Source organism: Thermobia domestica, chromosome 2, assembly GCF_964235325.1.
Source record: "Thermobia domestica chromosome 2, izTheDome1.hap1.1, whole genome shotgun sequence".
NCBI lineage: Eukaryota > Metazoa > Arthropoda > Insecta > Zygentoma > Lepismatidae > Thermobia > Thermobia domestica.
The window spans coordinates 17,744,750-17,769,929 of NC_137455.1; the positions used below are offsets into that span (position 1 = coordinate 17,744,750).

Here is a 25,180-nt window from a genome sequence, read left to right on the forward strand (position 1 = left end):
AACTTGTGCGAAAGAAACATGTATGTCGCTGGTAGGAAGAAACAATAATAGATTAACAAACTGTTAATGAAAGTGCAATTTGCTACATATTATACGGTACATAAATAAAATCTTCCAGCAAAATAAAAACTCTCAGTTATTATTTTTTGACGGCTGGGATTTTTCGAGCCTTACTTTATATGTGAAATGGTTCAGTGGTGGAGCGCTTACTTATGGTGTGAGTGGTTCGATCCCCTATCTGAATTTGAGTTGGACAGCATCGTGTCCGTGGGTTTTCTCGGGATTCTTCCGTTTGTTTCCATATTTTTATTTCATTAGTTATTTGATAATCAGTCACTTTAATTAATAATCCGTCTTCTTTAGTCTGAAGACAAGGTGACCAGACGTCCCGTTTTAGCCGGGACAGTCCCTTATTTTCAACCGTTGTCCCGTTTTCTTCTGATTCTCAAACGGGACGCCTAAATGTCAACGAACATGACCCAGGTATCTCGTAATTATTATTCAAAATATTAATGGTCAATGCTAATTCTACGCTCTTCCGTACCAACACTCATTGGGAAGGTTCAGCCGTGCCTAGAACTTCTCAATATTCAAATGAGAATTGAGTGTTCTGTGGTTCAAATGGGGATTGAGTGGGAATTCTGAGTGTTGAAGTAGTTAAAAAAATTGTTGGGTAGTACTTAAGTTAGAAACGCTATGTTATCATTTTTACTTGTGTATTTTGTAAATTGAAAACATTGCTGAATCCCAAAATGCAATGTGGAAGTCAATCCCCCCCCCCCCCCGAGCTGATTCGTATGCGTCCCGTTTTTGAAAGTAAAAGTTCTGGTCACCTTGCCTGAAGAGCATAAACGTGGAGCGTTGAGCTAGAAATTACATTTCATTTTCATTTCTTTAATAATGGAAACACTTGAATAAATTTCTCCACTATATCTGTCTATGCTGTAAAATGTTTACTATTAACGCTTGAGATCATCCATTTGAGAACAGTAAAGTTGGTTGACCATTGTAATTTTTAAATTTGCCCGCCCACATTTTGTTGATTGAAATATATCCAGCTGCATTTGTTTTTTTTTGTTTAAGAGAACAACACTTGTATTCAAAACCAAGCACGTAGTACAGCTTCCTCATTATCGTGTCATCTGCCTCTTTTCTTCTGTTACAATAGTATGTTTTCTTTGATGATGAAATGGGGATGGAATCTGATGGTGAGTAAGCCAGTGCTTCTAGTAACGTGATTTGGTTGTTAAGCATTTCATGTGTTCACACTGAGACAATGGTATCAGCAGATTCTTCTAGCGTGATATCTTATACATACTTCGAACTATTCATAATCATATTGAAATAACGGAATTATTCGCGCCGTAGATTTTCATGTACCGTAAGACGGGGTTACTTTGCACAATATTTAAGCAGTTATAAACTTCAAGCCCCCCAAAAGTCTAGTGATTTCTAAAAAAACGAAGTCTTTGTGAGTGAAGCCCCTCTCAAACTACTTTTCTGGGTCCGCCATTGTTCATAATTTATTTCCCAACAAGAAATTCATTCCGGCATCTACTTAAATAGGAAATTTACCTAAATTTAGAATGCAAGAGGATCCAGTAGTAATAATTTCCTATCTAAGCGGGGTTTTGGACCGGTGCAAAGTAACCCCGAGTAGAGGCCGGAACCGCCTTCTCCCAGTTTTACTTGTTTATGACTTTAAAACGTTTCACATTTCAATTTCAACTATTGCATCAAAGTCCTATTATAAACAGTAGAATTCTACGAAACTGTCCTAAATTTGACGGAAATTTTTGTACGTGATATCTTTCAAATTTTGTCGGCCTTTAGAGTAACTGCTTTCCACACCTCTACAATAATGAACCCTTCCGGTAATTATAACTGATGTTAACCCCCAACATTATAGCCAAAATACATATAGATGTTCTATCTTAAGGTGGCAGTTGAAACGTTTTCTTTATTGTTCATTGTTTTGCCGACAGAGGACTCTGAAAGTCTTTTCATATTTTGTGCAAAGTAACCCCGTCTTACGGTATATCTGTTCCCGAAATATACTTAAAGTAGTAGTTAACTCTATGGCCCAGTAGTGTAACGCAAAAATGTCGGGCGTCCCCGCAAGATTATTTTTAGGCCCTGCTTCCCACGCCCATTAATTTCCTATATATTATGTCCATGTAGAAGACAATGGTTAATAAATCCATGGAATATAATAAAATTACAATTAAAATTAATAGTCACTGAAAAAGGCAAAAATTATTTTCCCTTAACCTTCGAGTGCTAAGATGATTTTTTAAACTGATGTTGCTAGAATGGATGAATTTTCACCCAGAGCATACTTTTCTCTTCTAAAGTAAATAATGTTGTTAAGAGAAATGGACATTCCGTATTCACCTTACTTTTTGTAGCCTATAATTCTTGGCATTTGTTTCGCGGTGGGCCCCCAAACTCTGCGCCCTCCTCGCAATGCAGGTCCTGCGGCTCCCTCAGTTACGCCACTGCTATGGCCTATGGAATCCGGAGGTTCAATGCCACGTTCACCTAGGCCAACTGGATCCAGTTTCTAGTTTGTATTCCTATTTCTGCGAGATCCATCTTTAATATTGTCGTTCTATCAATGCCTAGGTCTTCCTAATAGTCATTTTCCGATTGCATTTCCACTTAAAACTTTGAAAGCGTTCCTACTTTTTCCATTGTGGCTGCATGACCTGTCCACCTGAGCCTTGGAGACTCGATATCCCTAACAATGTTTGGTAAACTACATAAATTATGCAGTTTTTCGTTATGAAGTTTCCGACATTCCCCATTCCCGTTCCTCTTGGGTCCGAATATTCGTCTCAGGGTCCTGTTCTCAAATACTTTCAGTCTACGTTCTTCCCTTAAAGTAGGCGACCATGTTTCGCAAACATACAGAGCAACAGGCATGATAATCGCTTTATATATTTTAAGCTTCAAATTCCTCGATCGAATTCGCGACGACAAAATATTTTGAACAGAATAATAGCCTATATTCCCTGTTTGAGGTGACATTTAATTTCTTCGTGAATATAGTTTTGGTCTGTTAATATTAATGCTAGATACTTCAAACTGTCACTTTGTGGAAAGTATTATTTGATATTTTAACGCATCCATAATTTGCAGTATTAGGGTTCCAGCGAACTTCCAAGTTTCAGGCCGTTCTTGACGTGAAAGCTCGTGAACTACTCTGACTTTACTTTGAGATTCATTTAAACATAATGTCGCACAATGTTCCCTCCTAACCGAGTCATAGGCCTTTCTAAAATCATTAAATAACCGGAATATATTTCCCATTTCTATTCGAGTATTTGTCGAATAGTAAATATCTGGTCGATAGTTGATCGATTTCGCCTAAATCTCTAATAAGTTCATTTGCGTATGAGATTAAAAGTACACTGTAAGTGTCGTTCGAAAATAAGATCAAAGCCAAGGCATCGCTCGCTTGAGAAGTACGCGTGAGGTTAAAAAAAATCAAACTTTGTCCGTCCGACCGTTTGTCCGTTGTTATCGGAGCAAAAGTAGTCACAGATAGCGAAAAATGGTGTTTGATATGGATTTAGGGTTCCAAAAATAACTTCTCCATCTTTAACGTTCTTTGTAAACCGGAAGATGAAACATCCCGATGACTCATATAGCAACAAGAAATGTATTAACAAAAATCTAAATCAGACTCAAACCGTGGACCTACTTGAATTATGACCAGCTAGTTAAATATGTAATAGCTGTAGACCCGAGGGAAAGAAATATAAAATTTCTATCAGGGTGGCAATTCGCGGAAATTTAACCCAGAACCCAATTGCAAAACAAGAACGCTAACCCCTAATGTGGTGCGCTTAATACAGTAGCTAAAATAAGTATTGGTCGGAAAAGACGTATGAGACAAAAATGTTACCATGTTACGTGTGATCGTAAAACTTACGAAGGATACTCATGTACACTCATGTCCAAAATTTTGTTGCTTGTCTATAAATATGATGTTGTAGGAATATAATTTGATAACGAATTCGTCCGGTATTTCTTATAATGTTAGTATATGTATAATCGGCAGATTTCATGTCAAAAGAGCAGTAAATAAGAACAATAAAACAAAAATAAAACTTTCTTGTTCATGTAGCAACATTTTGTTTTACTCATTCTAATGTTCATATTTACAATTCTTCCCCTATCAAATTTACCACCCCCATTATACACATAGTATCAGTATTAAAAGTGCCCTGCAAAATCATTATCAAATTATATTCTTACAAGAAGACAGTTATATATATGCGACAATCATTTTGGACGTGTGTGTACATGTGTATATGACGTACGCACCCAGACAACTGGAATATACCCCGTTGTTTTCCAACAAAACAGCAATATTGGAGGTCGGCGGTATTCAACGCCAAATAAGTATTTGGCGAGCAAACATCTTGGATATGAACACGTGCCCTCTGAGGTGATTTCACCCTCGAAGACACGAGTGTCTTTGAATACAAGATACTCAAGTTGTAACAAAGTGGACAACAGGAATGTCGTGCCGTTCGTGAAGCAGCAATGGGGAGGAAAGCGAAGGAAATAACGGGAAAAGAAAGGAAGATTGTAGTGGAGCCGTTTCGGAACGGAAAATCGTTTGCGGAGATCAGCAAAACTATTCGGAGAGCTAGAACTACGGTTTAAAATATTGTTTACCGGTATAAGAAAACAAAAAAGTAGATAAGGCACCGAGAAACGGCCGCCCGTCAAAGCTTTCAGTGACAGCAAAACGAAACATTGTGCGTCAAGTGGCCAAAAATCCGAGATTAAGTGCGCCGAAGTTAGCACTGAAGTGGAACGTGATGTGGGAGTGACTGTGTGTGCTGAAACCATTAGAAACGTGCTTCGTGATGGGGGGTATAGGAGGAGAACAGTCCGTCGATAGCCCTATATAGGTAAGGCGAACAAGGAAAAGAGATCGACGTACGCGAAAGAGCACAAAAATGACAGTTATGAGTTCTGGAAAGGAGTCTTTTCTACCGTTGAGAGTAAATTTAATATCTTTAAGTCAGACGGACGTGAGATAGAGTGTGGAGGAAGAAGAATACAGAACTAGATACGAGAAATCTGACAGTCACTGTGAAACATGGTGGGGGTTCTGTTATGGTATGGGGTTGTGTGAGCGCAAATGGTAAGTACTTGTGTTCCATGCTTGTGGTGATTTTCTAATAATACAAATGCGGGATTGGAACGTGTGTGCATTAAATTTTGTTTCAAACTGGGCAAGGCGTCAAGAGAAACAGAAAATGTTGCAGATATTGCATGAAAAAAATTACTCTATATAAGCTGAACCCAGTGTATCAATGGTTTCAACGTTTCAAAGTAGGAAGAATATCCATCGAAGACGAGGAAAAAATGGACATTCATCAACATCATGTAATGACGTTCACTTTGAAAATGTACGCGATGTTGTACTGAAAAATTGTCGTTTAACCTTCCGCGGAATAGCTGAGAAAGTAGGAATCAGTGAAACATTCTGTCATACGATCTTCGGTAAGAAACTGAACATGCATTGTGTTCCTGCAAAGTTCGTTCGACGCTAACAAAGAAACAAAAAGAAACGTGGGTGCAAATATGTGAAGATTTTTTGAATCGTGCAAACGAAAACTGTGGCTTCTTGGAAAATTTCATTATGAATGCGTCTCACGTAGTCCAGCCATCAACAAAGAGTATTATTTAGAAGTGATGCGTTTGAGGAACGCTCTGAGGAAGAAGAATCCAGAAGCTTGGTGAAATGAAATATAGGTGCTGCAGCATAACAATGCTGCTACCCATTCGGTGCTGCTCTTTAGGGAGTTTTGGTGTCGAGCAATACGATTGTTGTAACCATACCACTCTATTCGCCTGATTTGGCACCTCCTCAACTTATAATCCACTCTGAAAAGTCACAATTTCCAGTTCTCAAAAGTGCGTTCCAGCAGTGGAAGATGTGCTTGGAACGATGTATTAATAGTGGAGGGAACTATTTTGAAGGAGATAAGTCTCAATGTCTTCCACAAACTGTAAGTTCCATGAGAAACTTCGGTTTCTTTCTGGACAGACCTCGTATTCAAAATGCAGATGCAACACAAAATCTCTTTGCATAGATAAACTGAGATGAACTTACATTATTGTCATCCAGTAAAATTTTTCGGGAACGGAACAATTGTTAGGGAACACTCCTTAGCTACTCTCTAGTTACGCCTATGTGTAGGCTTTGTATTCATTTCTTTTTTTAGATTCCCTGTGCGTGAAAATAATACGAAGTTGTTGGTTTGCAGTAGCGTAGCTAGAATTTTTTCAGGGGGACCAATGAAGGGCCCAAGAAAATTTTGAGGGGCCTATCTCCAATGAATAAAAATTTTTATTCACACACACACACACACACACTCACACACACACACACACACACACATATATATATATATATATATATATATATATATATATATATATATATATATATATATATATATATATATATATATATATATATATATATATATTCATGAATGTTTTCATCTTTGTTGTTCATGATCTTATTCTTGTACTTTTTTCAAAACAATGAAAATGTAAGAATTTAATACCTAAAACAATTACGATACATTAATACAATTGATTTTTAATACAAGTAACTAGTTATTTAATCACGGCGTTTAAAATATGTGTGGTTGGTTGATTTAAGTGGAAGCAGGGAAATACACTTTTACAGGTAAAAAAAATAACTTTTATATGTTTATACCTCTGCTTAAAATAATCGTAAGTTTTTCAACCTATTATCAGTCATTGAATTGCGTATATGTCATTAATCTTTTTCAAATATGAGAATGACCTTTCCATTTAGCGCTAGAAACTGGTATAATCACAGTGTTGATACCTAGCTTGTAAGTTTCTAGGAAAGCGTTTTTGTAGACACAAAAAAGATCAACGAAATACATCAAGGAATCAACTTTGGTTTTCTCTCGTCTTGGGAGGATTTTGAGCTGACATTTGAATGTTTCCGGATCACTTCCATAATGCTGGGCCATAGGCTGAGCAATGCTGTAATTTAAAAAGTTTTCACTTTTTGGATATAAAGTGGTGATCGATCTAATGGGTTTACTACATGATCCAAAGCGGTATTTCATCTCAGTGATTGCCTTTTCAATAGTAGGAAAGAAGAATTCTCTTAGTATATTATCTTCAGAAAATTCGTTTTCTGCCTACAATGAAGGAAGAGATTCATCCAAAATGAATTTGTGATATTTGATGACAAATGTCTAGTTCGTTTTCACGAGGAACCCCTATAGCTTATATGTTTCCGGCTCTGGAATTTCAAGACCATTTTCTTTGCGCATCTCCAAACATTCTTGATAAGTTTGTTCGAATGTTGTTCACTGAGTCATATTCTCCAGACCTCATCTTCGACAACGTTTGAACTAGTGAATCTGCAAGAATCAATCCTACTGACATGTCTGCATCTACTTGAGATAAGGCAAATCTCAAAGTTATAGTATGGCAGCAGTCATCTCAAATTTTACCAACTCTAAAGCATTCCCTCTTGTACAGATCACACTAATTTGCCCGATACACGGTGTAGAATGATGGAAGTAAATAAATATCACAAGTTCTAGATTTGGTTTATTACCGCATAATAATATAAATAGTTGTTTGGCATATAAACTGTATTAACAATAAAGTAAAAAGTGATGGACAAGGACAAATTTAAATTTTAAGCCTTGCTCTTGTAGTTCAAGTTTCACGTTAAAGTTAATTGTCATGTATTCTTAAAATTATAGAAAGATATCCCGTTTTCACGCTGTAAAAATATGGTAACCTAATCAATGACGAAACTAGATATTTGATACCTAGGGTAAATTTTGCGATTAGCACCCTCTTCATCTACGTCTAATTAACACACAGATTAGTTTCCTGGCGGCCGGGAAACTGCCCCGGTTGCCGCCTCTTGTTTCGATCTGGCCGTTCGAATTTATTTTTAGTTACTTTTGCCCTTGAGCTCTAAAACTGAGTAATAAATTTGCCTTTACTTCATTAAAATGATAAAGTGAACATTCCTTGAAGCAAAGAATGTGGCCCTTTTCTTCTTTTCTTCCGTTTGTTTACCTTCTCCAGTTTTTTAGAATTTGACGTGAATTCAAATACACAAACACTTCACGCCCACACGGAATGGTCAAAGCTCAGCGGTAGAACATCGACTTAAGATTCGGAAGATGATGTGATCAATCTCTCGTGGTACATATTTCGAGTCAAGAGTTTACCAAGATTCTTCTTCAGTGTCACTAGGGAAATGTTTATGGCCCAACTGACTCATTTCCCTCATTTCTATCCACTGAGTCTCAGATGTTTCAAAGGCTTAAAATAAATTCAAATGCAGTTGAAGTAACTTAACTCTACTATCCTGTAGTTGATGCTAAATAAATATTGTTAGTTTTCAGATTAGGTATGAAAGAGCGGCATTAATTAGTGTATCCTGTTGAAAATTCATGTCACCACTGATTTACTGTTCCAGAATAATTAATACAATGTAATTTTCTCAGAAATTCATATTTTGGAGAAGAACAAATATAAATCGGCGATAAAGTTGGGTATTCACGGAACTCACTGAATGGGATCTCTGTGGACCAGTCCCACAAACTCCTGATATCTCTCTAATTACTAAACATCAAATAAGATAACGAGATGACACAACCTGGTCACGGCAGTAACTACCATTTTTACAGAAAGTAACATTACTGCCGCGACCAAGTTGTATCATCTCGGTATCTTACCTAATCGTTAGTAATCAGGAGATTGTAACATTGGCTCTGTGATAAACTTCGGAGTTTGTCTATGTAATAGTATTTTAGGGAAATCTTTTCAAAGAAAATACTACTGAACGATTTATTTTGAAAGAACTATTGATTTTTACTACATTTCTCCAAGATTTAGTTAGTAGTATAGGTCCACCAAGCGCTGACTCCGTTTTCCTTGGAGGTCGCTAGTATCACTTATTAACATCATAGCAGAAGGTTTCTGCAGAGCTGCCAACGGCCAAGAGAGTTAGGAAACTAGACGCACTAGAAACAAGATCAGAAAGTAGTCGAGAGGCAGAACCAGTATCAGTAGCAAATAGTAGGTGTTGGTAGTATTCAGTATCTTAATCTTCTCAAACGATCGGGATACGAATAACAGAGTGAATGATCATTTCAGAAATAATAATAAATTTTGCTCCCTTCTTTTACTGTATATTAAACAAGACGGCTCGATATTAAGATTATTTAATAATAATAATAATAATAATAATAATAATAATAATAATAATAATAATAATAATAATACCAAATTATTTAATGGCTGCTATGCATTTGTTCTATGTCGCCATAATCAATGGAAATTAATTACTTAGTGTACAAAGTATAATAAGTGGTGTACGAAGACTTCTTTCGTTCAACGCAAGTTTAATGTTTTACTGTAGTGTATGCCATTTGTAAGTAAGCATCTCATATTTTAGTATGACTTTCACCATTCAAGCAAATGAGAAGTCGACTGATTTTGCTTTTTTTTTCTGGTTCTTTGTCGAAAACAAAGGAAATAGCCAGATAAGAGACAGAGATTAAAAGGAACATTCAGATGGTGAAGTCAATGCATGCACCTTACAGATTTCGATAGACTGTATCTCGCTGTACTAGAAACAAAAGCGAGCCTGGTGCTATTTTACTCGGAACACAGACTATTGCAACATACGGTATTTTGCAGTTGGTAACTCAGTTGTCAAAAGATGTTTCGGTAGTAGTTTCACTTTTTGCCACTAAAATACCAACTCAACGTTTGTCGACCCATAGCAGTATCACTCTGTGTGGAAGGGCCATTAGGGGGGGAAGGCAAGAATTTGAGCAAGGGGGCTTGGCCCTCCGTTGGCTCCGCCACTGTGGGTTTGAATTCTTTTGAGAAAATGTTATTACAGGTTGTAAATAAAACTACTTGAATCGTAACATGTTTTATTCTTGTTAAAACTCTATCACAGAACATATAAAAAAATAACACACTATCCATAAAACTGGATATAGTTTTGTTTAAGTTATACAATTGCGAATTGGAGTCGATTTTTTAAATACTTCTTTTCACAGTAATTTTTATTGGACGTGGTTTTTTCAAACCGTTCCTTTACCTAGAAAATCTCATTATTAATTTTACACTGTGGTATTCTATTTTTGTAATACTAACAGACTGTAACAGACAACTGCAAGTTATATATATTAATTTAATTGCCTTTCATCTTGACAATATTCAAAATATGCTCTTGTTTTGAGAAAACTATTTTAATACACACAACTCACACAAGTATTCTCAAATTTGTCTTTAGAAGTTACAAGTTAAATATTAACATAAATCTGTGATTTATTGAACAGCAAGGATTAAAATAAATTTCTTCCTGAAAAATACCTTCAACTTTAAAAATTTTCTCTTGTTCGTGAAGATGATTATAAAACAATAACGTGTTTGGAATTTATTGAATTTTACGCGTATTATATATTATTGTGTTAGGTAAAGGAGGCAAATAGAAGTGTTCAGTGTGTATTTGATACATTAAAAAAAAAAGAAAAAAGAAAACAGGTAGCTCTTTTGGAAGCGATTGTTCGAACATACATTACTTTGTTCGATCAGTTAATACAGAATTTTAAAAGGCTACAAGCCTTAACTTTTATTACTGCACTCCAGTTCACGTTCTTATAGTGTTTTTATAACCTGAAGCACTCCTACAACACTCGTAAAATATCCATTCATATTCACGTTGCTAAATTGATTTCTTCGCATAAACTTTCTCTATTCGTACGAGTTGATCCTAGTTCATATCGTACGACAAATCCACTTTTAAATGCATTTATCAGTGAATAAAATAGTGTAGATCAACATGTGCAGATATTGCTAATTAAATTTACATTATACTTTAAAAAAAAAGTACGTTCAGTGGTTAATAGTTAGTGGCCGCATGCATTTACGTCGCTTCAAGTTCATAAACACTTTCTGGTTTTTTTTTTTTTTTTTTTTTCGTGCCTATGTTTTGCAGTGCTGGTAATATAATATGTTTCTATTGGAGAATTCACAAATCTGCGGTGTTCTGTAGCATGTAAATAGGCTGTATGTCCAAGATAAATTTTTCAATGTTGTTAAATTTTTTGTGTTGCCACGTCACTTGTTTACGTAGTTAAATCAGAGAACAAGACGTAGCCTGACCTGCTCACCTTTTAGCTGTGTAGTACATTGCGTAACCACACCCACCCATTTACCACTACCACACGGCAACGTGTTGCCATAAGCCACACACCATCGATTCTGTCACATGCTTTAAAAGCCCACAGCGTGTGTGTCAAATCAAACTTCTACATCGCAGCTTGGGTAACGTCACTGCAAACGGGTTGGTCAGCGTGAAAACAGAGCTCAAGGTTAAACGCTAATTCGGCTGCCGCACACAATAGATTGGATGGAACTATAGCAGAGTATCGAAATTATAACCAAAATAAAAATGCTGAAGGCTTGCCTTTTCGCCCCCTTAGTCGATGCATGTGATATAAGTTGTTGTCAAATTATGTAAGAGAACGGACAGTGCAGAACTCAACAAACCCATATTCTGTCATTAGTGTACACAGAATTTTATCAAGACGGAGTTGAAGCTCCCAAATTCATAACGTTTTAGGTGTTTGTTCAGGTATGTAATATGGTAAATGTTGTTAAAGGGGGAGATTAAAACCTGGTAATTCACTTGCGTACGCCACTGATTCGGACTGTTATTGAATTTTGGTGTGAGGTTTTATCATAACAAGCTTGTATCATAAACAGTACATATTTAAATGTTAAAAGATAAAACAATAACAATTACTGCTTAGCACAGCGCAAAACATTCACAAGCGTTAATTGAATCATGTGACAGTAATGCTAGCAATTGTGCCGTTCGGTAATTGGTTGTTTTCAGACACACTCTAAAGTTTCTGCATTTAGTCTTTGTGGCCAAAGGAAGACGTTATACCTTCTAACTTCACAGCATAACCTTCAGAAGAAGAAACGATACAATAGATTATATTGAAACATGCAAATTCGCGTGTTTTTAGTGTATAATTTTCAAGTTACGGAAAAACAGTAACAATACTCACTTTAAACTTAATAGGGACATTTATGAAATGTGAAAAATCAATTAAACATGACAATCAGTGTTTTCCATGTAGTTTTTGTCGCCACAGAAACTGCATTCTCTTAATTTTACGTAGTTTGAGAAACAATTAATTTACAGGAAAATGTACTTACGTAGCAAGACTAGTTTGTTTAGAAATAAAATTACTTATTTCCAAGGCAGCAAATGTGATCTATTAGCGGATATTAAGCCTACTGTGTTGTAAATAAATAGATAGATAGCTAACAATATAAATTGGCTGGCATACAAATTATTCAGTAGTAATACCTTGAAGAAAAAGATTGCCTTGTAGCAGGCAGGGCCATGCCGTGGAAAATCAGCGCCCGGGACGAGAGTATACGACGGCGTCCCCATACATATATTGCAAGCAATTTTTCCTATCTTTTTCTTTTTTCTTCCGAATTTTCGCCCCCTTTACTTCGGCGCCCGGGGCCGTCGACCCGCTCGCCCCCCCACGGCACGGCCCTGGTAGCTAAACTTTTTGTTGGGAGGGGTTTAAAGTTTTTTTTTCTGGGGAAGGGGTCCAATACGTCAGCGTAGTATTCCTGTGTTATTCTGCACCCGAAAAGACGTTAAGAAATTAATTACTGCAACTATATACTCAGAAAATTGATCGAACTAGATTATTTTATAAGAAAGAGTACAGATAAGATGTAAAATTAAATCTTTAGGCTACATCAACCATTTTTCTGTTAAACAAGTATAGTTTCGTAATATAATGTACAAATGCTAGCAGAGTTACGAAGTTTTTTGGGGGGGAGGGGGGGTCCGAACCCGGTGGACCCCGTGGATCCGCCCCTGCTTTGTAGTACTTTTTGTTGTTGTTGTTGTTACATTTGGCATAATCTGTTGCTATTACCACATGGTTGTAAAGCAGGCAACAGCCACATTGCATTTCCTGTACAACCTCTGCTCGTGGTGTTTGAGCACTGTTGCCAAAAATAGTGATAATTTTCCATCAGATTTGGACTCAAAATCCACTAGATATAGATTAAAATCAACCATAATTCCTTTTATTTGTTATCTCATACTCTTGTATTAATTTGGTGCTGTCCTATTTTACGGATTTATGGACTTTTAAAGTTTACAATTAGTGCAAAGTGGGGTGGTTCACTATCTTACGTGGAAATGGGGTCATTAATGCTTTCTTTTTCCGGTACTGCTTGATGTAACTGAAGGAAGCGATTGGCATTGATGGTATCACGCAGAAAATATGTGCCAAGAATTTTTCCCTTTCTCATTCCGAACTATACGGTCACTTTGGGAAGAGTTTGCTTCCTCTCAACAGTCATAGATAATACTAAATTCATAATTATGATACATCATAATTTTCACACCTTGATTATTTATATCTAATTATTATTTTAAGAGGAACACGGTAATCCAGTGATAGATTGCTTACTTTTAGCACGAATGGTCTCTGATTCGATTTCATACAGTTTAAGCTAAAAGTGAATTTGAACACCATCGTACGCTAATCCACTAGATTGAATTTATTTTTTTAAACAGAAAAAGTAAAATATCAGATCTAATGGGAAAACAATCTTGTGTTTGATCGTAGAAAAATATTTGTCCGGTGTTTCAGCTTCCTAATATTTTGCTTGTGTCTGATCTACTCAAGGAAGCAAACAAAATGTTTTTGTTCAGGAATTCACTGAACAGCTCTCCTGAAGATGATTACACTTCAAAAGTAATACATTAAACCAGGCGTTCTCAACCTATTTTATACCATGACCTCCCCCCCTTTCATCATAACCATTTGCCAGCAATCCCAATAAGTAACTTCCGGTTTGTAATAAGCTATTTGATAATTTGCAGCTTATCGCTTACATATTTGTGTGTTTAAATCGTATATAGGAAGGAATAAAAGTTTAACAGAAGTATGGAAATGAAAATATGTCTATCAGAATGAGAGATTCAAAACAATCTTTAAATAGTTTTGCGCTACTAAATGCTAATTACATTTATCACTTTCAGGTCCATTCGCGACCCCCGTAGGAGTCCCGACCCACGAATTGAGAAACCCCGAAACAGACTAAACGTATTATAACACTAGGCTGCTGCAAAGGCAAAGTTCTTCACGTAAAAAAAAAAAAAAAAAAAAAAAAAAAAAAAAAAAAAACAACCTAATGAATTAATTTCTGAATGCAAAATTGTCACAGCACTTTCAGTTACAAATAATGTTTATTGTTTCTGTATTTTTCACTCGATGTATTCTACAAAACTCATTAGAACATTAATACAAGAGTTCAGTCAGTGATGAATACTTTCTTCAAATCTCACTTAACTTCATTACTAAGTATGGGGTGGTTGTAATCTTTTGAAATTTTTCACGTAAATACTAGTAATAGATTGTAAACTTGGATCCAAAATAACGCTTTCTGCTGCTGTTTGTGGAAAACTTCTTGTTGAATATAACCTATTTATTTAACGATTAAATTCCAAATATATGTATTGCAGCCATTTTATAGTGGAAATATAGAAAATGAAAATTGGAAAGGATTTCGTCCAAAACCCATAATTTTGGAAGTCCATTCCAGCATTCGGGGACTCCGTAGTCTACTTCCCAATTTTCGGCGTCCACCCAGCGACGTGAGGCAAACTAACGGGTTACGTTAAAAAAAGACGTAACGGCCACTAGATCTAGAAAGTTCATTGTACGCCTATTAACGATAGGGCGACACAATGCGCTAACCACGTGTTCGTCGTTAGATTGGATGTTATTCAACCGGTCGCCAACCGATGACGTTGGAGTGGCTCTGACCTACAAAGGGCTGCTACGCCAAGTGGTGGTTTATTCCAGCATTCACCTCGTAAAACTAAGGAAAACTATGAAAAACTTAATCTAAAGATTGAAGTCAGGACCTTCTCAATCCAATCATTGTTCTACATTCTCTGAGTGAATCCTATTCAACCTCATTTACCCTTTAACTCATGTATTGACGTTGAGGTTGAAGTTGGCTGTGGCTGTGCGACCTCAGATTGCCACCCCAGGAATGAGACAACCTAATACAGTACAACATATGCTTGTGTTTTACATATACAAGTTATTTGTAAATAGCACAGTGCTTTTGTTGACACTTATTCTAGGGACGGCTATGCGCATATAATACAAAATTATCTTAAAATAACGTGCAGTAAAGTGTACGGTATTACTTATGCTACATCTTGTTATATTCGTTAAGTTTCCTCACACAACTAATCATTTTTAATAATATGTTGAACAAAACATATCCTTTAAATTGTATTGTAATAAACGTTAAACTTTTCTGAGTTTCCGAGCGAGCACTTTTGAGCAAGTCTTCAATCTGTAACTGATAAATTGTTCTCACCTAACGCAGAAAACAATACAATGTTATATTTTATTTTAGTGCTTGGGCAACAATAACTTCACTGGCGACGACACTATCGTTGTCGCTTCCTGCTGACTTCGTGTGGCATTCTCTATATTAGTTGTTTCCGTTGATGAAATTATATTGTCTTGTTGTGGTATTGAGCTGTCCATTTCACCTGTTGTTAAATAGTGAAATTGCTTATTGAGTCTCTGCACAGCAAAATTATAGAGTTCAATATCTCCTGTTAAGTTTCTCCGTAGACATTCTTTCACGTGTTCTGTGGGTTGTGGATGTGGAGTTGCATTGCGACGCTTCCAGGTTTCCTCTAAAAAAAAAAAAAAAAAAAAAAAAGTGTTACTGCACAAAATTGATCACATTAAAAATTATATAGGCTATATAGGGAGGCGGCTGTCGGGCTGAAGCCCCCCTTCCGAAATAAATTTGTTATATGTAAAACCATTAAAATTTGTCGGCACCCAAAGGGAAAAATATAAGTTCTTATTCTCGTGTTGTGCATAGCTCCCTCCGAAACAAAATCCTAAATACGCCTAAATATATATAGATGGGCCTCGATAAAATCCTAAATATATATAGTTGGGCCTCGATAACTCAATTTTTTCACATTTCCTTGAACTCTCCATAACACTCAATGTAAAAATAACCTCTATGATTCAAATGTTTAAAAAAGATAACCACGATAAGTCGAAATTTAAGGGTTTCATAATTATATTTAAAAACCTCAGTAACTCGAACTTTCGTATCTGCGAATCTCTAGGAGTTGAAGTTTACCTTTATAAGTCGAATTTCTCTTGATGTGACTATGATAATTCGAAGTTACAGCTCTATGCTTTTACGTAGACCTATTTGTCACTGTTGCTAAGTTAGTCCTGTCATTGTAACTAATGTGTACTGTAATTATGTTTTACTCATGTCTAGTATTTTATTTTTACTAGTCATGTTATTTAATTTAAGAAAGTTCCACAACTTCGAGTTATAGAGGTTGAATGAATAAAACTTCGAGTTATAGAGGTTGAATGAATAAAACTTCGAGTTATGGAGGTTGAATGAATAAAACTTCGAGTTATAGAGGTTGAATGAATAAAACTTCGAGTTGTAGAGGTTGAATGAATAAAACTTCGAGTTATAGAGGTTGAATGAATAAAACTTCGAGTTATGGAGGTTATATAGTCAATTTTCTTGAGGAACGTGGAACCTCTGTATCTCGAATTTTTATTGTGGTCACCTTGACAACTCAAATTCTTATTTATTCCCTTCAGCTTCAAGTTACCAATATCCCACTGTATATATAGTGGCACGTACGCAGGAATTTATTTCGGGGGAGTCCAAGTTCAGTATGAGGACAAATTATATTAAAAATTGTAAAATTATCCCTAACAGTAAATTTACAGAAACATCAGGATTTCAGGGTTAAGGTTCAGTCCTGCATATATCCTACATATATAAATATATCGGAAGATTTGCAAAATATTTAGATAGAACCAGGAAGTTAGAGCTATTGCTAATCATGTTGGCTGTTAAGGAATCAAATTTAGTTTATGATCATGTCTGTAGACAATCCATAAAAATGATGCGAATATAGAGTTAGTCCCGTCCCGATTTCGTAGAAAATGTCCCGCGTCCCCACGTGGCTCTGTCGGAACTTGAATGATAGTGTGGAAACTTGTAGTTATATATTTTTGTTTTAATATTTGAGTAATAATAATAGTATATTAATAAATTGCCACCATTGTGTTTAATCTATGTGTTTTAAATTTATCTGGCTCTCAAGTATGGTTCTTCTTTTGTCTTGAGCCTCATTGCTCCTCAGTTCATTATAAATTTGCGATCACTGTCTGGTAGGAATACTTACAGCAGCACGGATCCAATGGGAAACTTGCGCTTCATATAGTTTTGATATTAAATCGGACAGTAGATAAGAACAAACAAGAAAATTAAAGTCCCTATATTTAGTATGCGTGGGTCTTCAATATATAAATTTCCGTAAGCTGTAAAATATTTAATTTTTAAGGTACATTTTGTAAACTATACGTACTGTACATGTGTAGGGGGTCCTCCTTCACATCTCCACATAATTCCCATTGAGATTCAGGCATTTATCTCACCATTGCAGCAACTCTTTGGAAAAAAATCAGGGCTGTGGCTATTTAGCACTCTCCTTACATTCCGCTTCACTTTTTTTTTTTTTAAAAAATCTGTTTCGAAACGTTCACCTCGCAATGCAGATTTTAACACTGGAAAAAGATGGAAGTAACTCGGTGCTAAATTGAGATAGTACGAAGAGTGTTGCAGCCCATACAACCCTAATTTTTCAATTTTGCGTCTTGTTTGCTTGCTGAGTGGGCGCGGGCGTTATCGTCAAGAAGAGACCAGGTCGCGTATGTCGAATTTCGTTTCCATGAAGAAGAGTTCAGGTTCGACATCGACATGGTCTCCTGTAAAATGGTGATGAAATGAACCGGAATGCGAGGAGAAGAGTGCTAAATAGCCAGAACCCTGATTTTTGTGCATATAGAATTTGGACGAATTGGTGCAACGGTGACACAAATGTCTGAATCTCAATGATGAATACCCAGCTACACATGCATATATAGTTTACACATGTATGTTTTTTTAACAGTGTAGGAAAACTTATGAATTGAATGATCCACGTGTATCTTTTGTTCCACAGCATGAAACATTGAAATGGTTGGAAAAAGCAATCCTAACTGCAGCTTACTACTACGAAATACGCAAATACAAGTTGGAAAGTCAGTAGTCTGGTATAATTAGAATTGTAATAAAACAACTTGGAAGATAGGTACTACTTGATTGTACTATTTATAATAAGTGTTAAGCTGATGCAGACTTCCTGTAATCCCAACAGCAAACTATTTCTTCAAACATAAAACGTAAATACTATTGTTAAAGGAATCTTACTTGTTTTATTGTATTCTCTTCGCATGAACCTGAAAAAGCGTGGAACGTAATTCTCAAACACAAACATACTCTTCTCCAGATCCTCAACGATGCCCACCACTGAATAGTACATCTCCAAGTTCGATTTGGCACGCTGTAAAGCTTCTTTATTGTTCACTAACCTGGAAAATGCATCATAAACATTATTTTTTTTATAAATATATCTTTATAAGGTTTAATATGTACGAGGATTGTTTGATAAGTAACTTGGTTTGATATTAAAGAGAACAATTTGACTTTGTTTTGACATACTTTATTTTTCGATATAGTCTCCCTCGAAGTTAAACACACTTGACCCACCGTTTCTCCAGTCTCGCTATTTTTTCGCGGAAATGAGTATATTCCATGCTTTCAAAATGCTCGTTTACTTCCTGGAGTTTCGCAAATAGAGAATCTGAGGGAGGTGAATAGATCTGGTGAATAGTTAAGATGCAGAAATAGTTCAGATCGCAGCACGACCAATTTTTGCTCCACGACACAGCTTTTTTCCTGTTCTGGAGTGAGTAAAAATGCAGCAGCCATCTTGCACAAAGTTTTTTTTTTTCATGTGCAATTCATTATGCGAAATGAAGAGAATCTGCTCAGTTGAGATACACTACTAACTCGCTGACTCTCACACGTGCGATTATTTGGGGTGTCACAACTAGCTTGGTTGCTCCAGGACGTGGTTCATCTGTAATGCTTCTTTTGCCTTAGGATATAAGTTCATTCAATGTAAGTAATATCCTGTATTTTCTTCACTGTTTTACCTTCCAGAAAAAAGAATAGTCAAACGACGAATTTGATCTGTTTTTCGGTGTTCACTTTCGAAATTTTTCTGTTCCAAGCAACTGTCAAACAATGAATTACTGTGAGAATCGCTTGAATCCTCAGATTATTTATTCACAGAAAGGAAACTTTATGACTACGTATATAGATGACGCTTGCGCCATCTCGCAGTATGCGAACGAAGTTACTTATCAAACTTTCCTTGTATGGTTGTGATGATGTCATAGTTGATTGGTTGGTTTGAATTTTAGGGTTTTGAATACCTTCGCCATGTGTTTTTCAGACCATTGATTTATGATGGGAATTATTTTCTTTGAAATGAACGCGGATCTTTAACGTATTATTTAACTGACTAGTTGTAAGCATCAGTCATTGCCAGATTTTAATTCGAAATCTGGATAAAAAGAAAGGAAGTCCATTGAGGGGTATTTATCCTCGGCTGTTATGTAAGCCAACATGCCAGCAATGTACTGCGGGTTGCATATAGGCAAGTAGTTCTTAGAAACCGTAAGAACTTGCATATATTTTCAATTCCCCGTAAAATTCCCAACCGAAAAATCGGAAAAGGGTTTCGTACGCGCTTAGATATGGTATTCCCCTTCTATGCGGAATGTTTATGATAGATACATTTTATTTTACTATTATTACTATCTGTACGCACCCGTCATTGCCGGCTCTTATTTCAGAACTTGGAGTAAAATAGTAGCAGTCATTGTCTTACTTCAGAACCTGGATAAAATGATAGGAGGTCCATTGCCCGATAACTTATCTTCTCTTATGTACGCACAGTGGCTAATGTGGGTTGCATACAGACAAGGCGTTCTTAGAAACCATTAGAAACATGCATGCATTTTCACACCAAATCCTACCCCGAAGCAGAAAAAAGGCTAAGTACGATATTAGATCGGTGAATATCTATCTGTGTACAAAATTTGATCGTAAAGGTCGTTCCTTTCTTTCCAAAAGCTTATGACAACACATACATAATTTTGTTGTTATTGAAGATTCACTATCTGTAATGACCCGTCGTTGTCAGGTCTTAATTTAGAACCTCGAATAAAAGAGAGAAAAATGTTCTTATTCCGTTCCCGTATAGGGGGCGCGGTAGCTCAGTGGTAGAGCGTTCACCTGCGGTGCTTGGGGTCCCTGGTTCGATCCCAGCTCGCGCAGTGTGGACTTTGTGGTGGACAAACACCGTGGTCGTGGATTTCTCCCGTTTCCTCCCACTTTCTTCATTCCACCATTTCATTCATCTCTTATCTTCACCGTCTTATTTAGCCTAACCAGCATAACCGCGGGACGTAAAAGTTAAAAGATTTTTTCCGTTCCTGAATATTTATGCTATGCTGTTATGTAACCAGTGCCGGATTTACGTATAAGCTAAACAAGATATAGCTTAGGGCCACCCTCTCTTGGGGGCCCCAAAAATTAAAGAAAACAACTGGATATACATTTCCAAAATATAAGAAAAATAACTTAAAATCTACATATAGCAACAGTACTTCGTGTTCTGTAGATTCATATTATGTAAGTAATGGTGTCCTTTCTACTAGCCTGCTTCCTAAAATATCACTAGTTTCTTCATTTCTGTATATAGAGTGCCTACATTCATCTTGACACTTAAGGGCCCCATTCCCTTCAATAGCTTAGGGCCCCGCCAAACCACAATCGGACTCAGTATGTAACCCTGCACAACTATGACTTACTGTGGGTTGCATACAAGCAAGGCGATCTTAGACAGAAACGTAAGAAGTTTTGGCATACGTTTCCATTTCGTCGTAAATCCGCCCCCTCCCCAGAGCCAAAATCGAACAATAAAATTAGATCTGGTAGAGGTTCCACTGAATTCATTATTCTCAAATTAGTAGAAAAAGGTCAGTTAGAAATTTATCTGAGTATGGCCACATTTTACTAGTGGCATGATCTTAAGTTCTTGAAGATTATTTAAATTAAATGTGATTATTAGTAACAATCATATAATAACAGCATTCAGTTTTCACGAAATAACGAACATTTAAATAGTTTTGGAGAAAAAATCAGTTAATTCGAACTGTTAAAACAATTCGTTTCAAAGAAATCAGAAAATTAATTCTGCATATAAATCAGTGTCTCAAAAGCAAATATGGCGCCGGTATTAACCATTATGGCATTTTCTACTTTTTAATATGCGATAATGCTATCGTAAATGCATGACTGGTTCAACCATATGTCCAACACGTGCATTTGCACGGGGCGACAAAATTTGTCATAACTGTATTATTGAAAATAAATATCTCTTGTTTGAATTAGGCTTTATGATGATGGTAGTTAAATTTATTAAACTGACCTATTTGAATACTATATTCATAAATCATGTTTAGGTCGCAAAGTTGTCGCAAAGTCACATGGACAGTGCTACAGCAAATGGTCAAACGAATCCGAGCATGAATTGCTTGATTGTTGTCAAATACAAGAACTCAATTCTCGAACACTAGCCAACACCTGTTCATATCACAGTTTTGTTATAAAAATTAATCTTGTCTTTTTCTAAACAAGTTCCTTATCATTGAAGATAGAAACAAGTTTTTATTATTTTTTTATCAGATCAAAAAGGAAAAATCAAGAAATAAGGGTAAAAAACGCTAGTTGCACTAGAATTACAAACTGAAACATATACTGAGGTTGAAGCTCGATATTGAATTATATAAAAAGAATTACCCTATTTGCTCTACAGGTTTATTTGCTTTATCTTTCACTAGCATAATAGAATATTATTTAAAGAAAAAGAGAACAGACACAACGAGATTGTAGTTGTAGTGTTTAGACCTTTCTGAGTGCGAGTACACCTTCTCTTCCCTTCGTTGTTCATGATGGTGTAGCATACTTAAAATCGTGGCTTTTAACATTTGTTCGTTCTGAAGGAGGGGGAGTGATGCCATTGTACGGGTCAGTAAATTTACTAAGGCCATCCCTGCGTAGATGTGTTACATTATTAATGCATCATACTAGACGAGTCAGTTTTTGGAAGACAGATATTAAGATAGGAGAAGAAAGAAAAAACACTAATTCTTTCTTACATCTGTTATATTCGTCAGCAAGTGACCTCAATTTTTCATCTATCTTTTTTGGTAAGATGAAGAAGCGAGTGTCGTCTCCCATGATTCATGCTAGTCAGTTGTTCTCAGATTAAGAAAGCAGAAATGTTCTCAGTTCTTTGATATTGATGAGGAAAGAAGCACATGGAAGTCAATTCCAAATCGAAGATCAAACAGCTTGTGGTGATCAACATGCAAAGGAAAACTGCATGAAATTTTACCTTTCGGAGGGCATCGACTTCGTAAGAATCGATCAAAACTGATGAAAGCCGTATAAAACTTAACATTAGTTTTGATTTTCACAACTGCTATCTTAGCATACTGTAAATTGTTTTCTAAATATGTACAATGCTTCTTTTCGTAAATTTAATCGAAGCGAACTCTAATATTCGACATGACTTACATTTGTTTGTCGCACAAGAACTTTTATGAAATTTATCCGTTCTTAATAATAGTTAAGACTCTCAAATTTATATATATATATATATATATATATATATATATATATATATATATATATATATATATATATATATATATATATATATATATATATATATAGGAGTAAAAGTGGATATGAAAGGATAGGGAGACACATGACATCACCCCGTCTCCTCCCGCGTTCTTCACTGTTACCCCCATATATAAACTAACTAACTCTATGGCCTATGGAACCCGGAGGTTCAATGCCGCGTTCACAAAAGCTCTCGACTGACTTCTATCCTTAGCTAACTGCATCCAGTTTCTACTTTGTATTCCAATCTCTGTGAGATCCATCTTAATATTGTCCTCCCATCTGCGCCTAGGTCTTCCTAATGGTCGTTTTCCAATTTGTCTTCCAGTCAAGACTTTGAAAGCGTTTCTATTTTCTTCCATTTTAGCTACATGACCCGCCCACCTAAGCCTCCTAGACTTGACGACCCTAACAATGTTGGGTAAACCGTATAAATTATGTATCCTCGTTATGAAGTTTCCGTCATTCCCCATTCCCGTTCCTCTTGGGTCCGAGTATTCGTCTTAGGATCTTGTTCTCAAATACTTTCAGTCTATGTTCTTCCCTCAGAGTAAGTGACCATGTTTCGCAGTCATACAAAATAACAGACATGATTATCGTTTTGTATATTTTAAGCTTCAAATTCCTCGACAGAATTCGCGACGACAAGAGATTTTTCAACCGAATAATAACACGAATTCCCTGCTTTTAGTCGATATTTAATTTCTTCGTGAATATGATTTTCCTCTGTTAATATTGATCCTAGATATTTGAAAGGGATAGGTGCTGATTGCCACGACTGTCGCTGATTGCAAATATGAAAGTGCTGACTGCCACGACGGCGTGCTGACTGCCACGAGCCTGGAAGAAACTGTATTTGAAAAGAGAGGAATTAATACCTCATACTAAATTTATGATTATTAAATAATTTAGTAGGGATTAATTTAATAATCATCCCAGCAAATCCATGTGGCATCCTATAAGTTACAAAGTTACTCACTAAGTGGAACGACATACATTTGGATGTTTATAAAGGAATTGTCTTTTCTGTTATATGTACAATTTGCACATTTCATTGTTTATATTAATTGTTTTATTGTATTATTTAATGGATATGATGGTCTGAAGCCAGCTGACAAGGGAAGTTTGGGAGAAAGCACTCGCCTGCAGAGAAATAAGCATGTCATTTGAATGACCAATTCATGCTGATCACAACAGGTAATAAAACCTCTGTACGTTGAGAACTGTTCGAGATATTCAGCTTGGAAATTTATATGAGAAAATGAGTGGATGCACGTTTCAATGCATTAAGTATTCTCTCCTTTGGCGAAGCTTGATGGTTTGAACTTGCTATTGCTTGATCACTGGGGTCCATTCACAGACAAATTGTCCATTACAAGTAGCATTACGGATGGCAAAGACCTAATGGTTGAGAAGATACCAAAGAATTGCACACGATTTGTGCAACCATTTGATGTGTTTTGATTCCGATGAATCAAAGATTATGGCAGGAGATGAAACTTCTTCATCTGGACGTTATAATGTACCAACGAAACAATCAAATAAAGTTCGTGTCCATACGAATCACTTCCGATCACCGCGATACATTGGATTGTTTCAGTTTGCATTCTACAAGGCAGGTTACGAACAAATTATAGGCCTATAACTTTTGAATCACTTGTCGAATTTGCTTTTTGCTTTGGTTCTGCGAACTGTTCCCTTGACGGATGCAACGCAATTGCACATATAAAGTGTTCATGGTGCAAGGGAGTCTTTTGCCTGCGTCATTTCTTCATAAAACAGAAAAACAACAGTGATCAATTTTCATCTCTAACCTATGATTATTGTGAACAATGTAATGACTAATTGTATCTATCAAAACCGTTAGTTATTGCAAAACACTTTTTTCTGTTACTTCCGATAGCTTTCAATTCGTATGTCTATATTCGTTACTAATTATGTTGTACTTAACGCGTATAAATGCGTATATCCTCATTTTCTCATATAAACTTCCAAGTTGAATATCTCGAACCGTTTTCAACCGTACAGGAATTTTATTAGCTTGTTGTGATCAGCATGAATTGGGGCTTCAAATGGCATGCTTAGTTTCTCTGCAGCCGAGTGCTTTCTCCTGAACATCCCTTGTGAGGGACAGCCAGCAGTGCTTTTTTGATAGAACTTTCAAGAGCTGCTCGAAACAATTTGCGCAGCTGTACACAGTTCATGCTGACAAAGGGAGTTCAAGTGCGAATACATAAATCGTACCAATTTTGTACGCACCGCTCCCTGACAAAGCTGAAAGTACACTCATGTCCAAAATTATTGTCGCATATCTATAACTGTCTTCTTGTAAGAA

The 25,180-nt window shown here is 36.2% G+C and overlaps 2 protein-coding genes across 2 annotated transcripts in view; one reads left to right on the top strand and one right to left on the bottom strand.

Annotated features, from left to right (window-relative positions):
* Vps8 (vacuolar protein sorting 8) overlaps positions 1-25,180 on the top strand; it is a 307,518-nt gene that overhangs the window by 173,877 nt on the left and 108,461 nt on the right. The gene's annotated exons all lie outside the window — the stretch shown is intronic.
* The window catches only part of LOC145670855 (uronyl 2-sulfotransferase homolog pip-like), a 65,871-nt gene continuing 52,903 nt past the window's right edge, over positions 12,213-25,180 (bottom strand). The window contains exons 6-7 of the mRNA XM_081739540.1: positions 18,451-18,611; positions 12,213-15,838 (exon numbers count right to left, since the gene is read on the bottom strand). Coding sequence (XP_081595666.1) covers positions 15,546-15,838; positions 18,451-18,611 — 454 coding nt within the window. The 3' untranslated portion in view covers positions 12,213-15,545. The remainder of the gene's footprint in view (positions 15,839-18,450; positions 18,612-25,180) is intronic.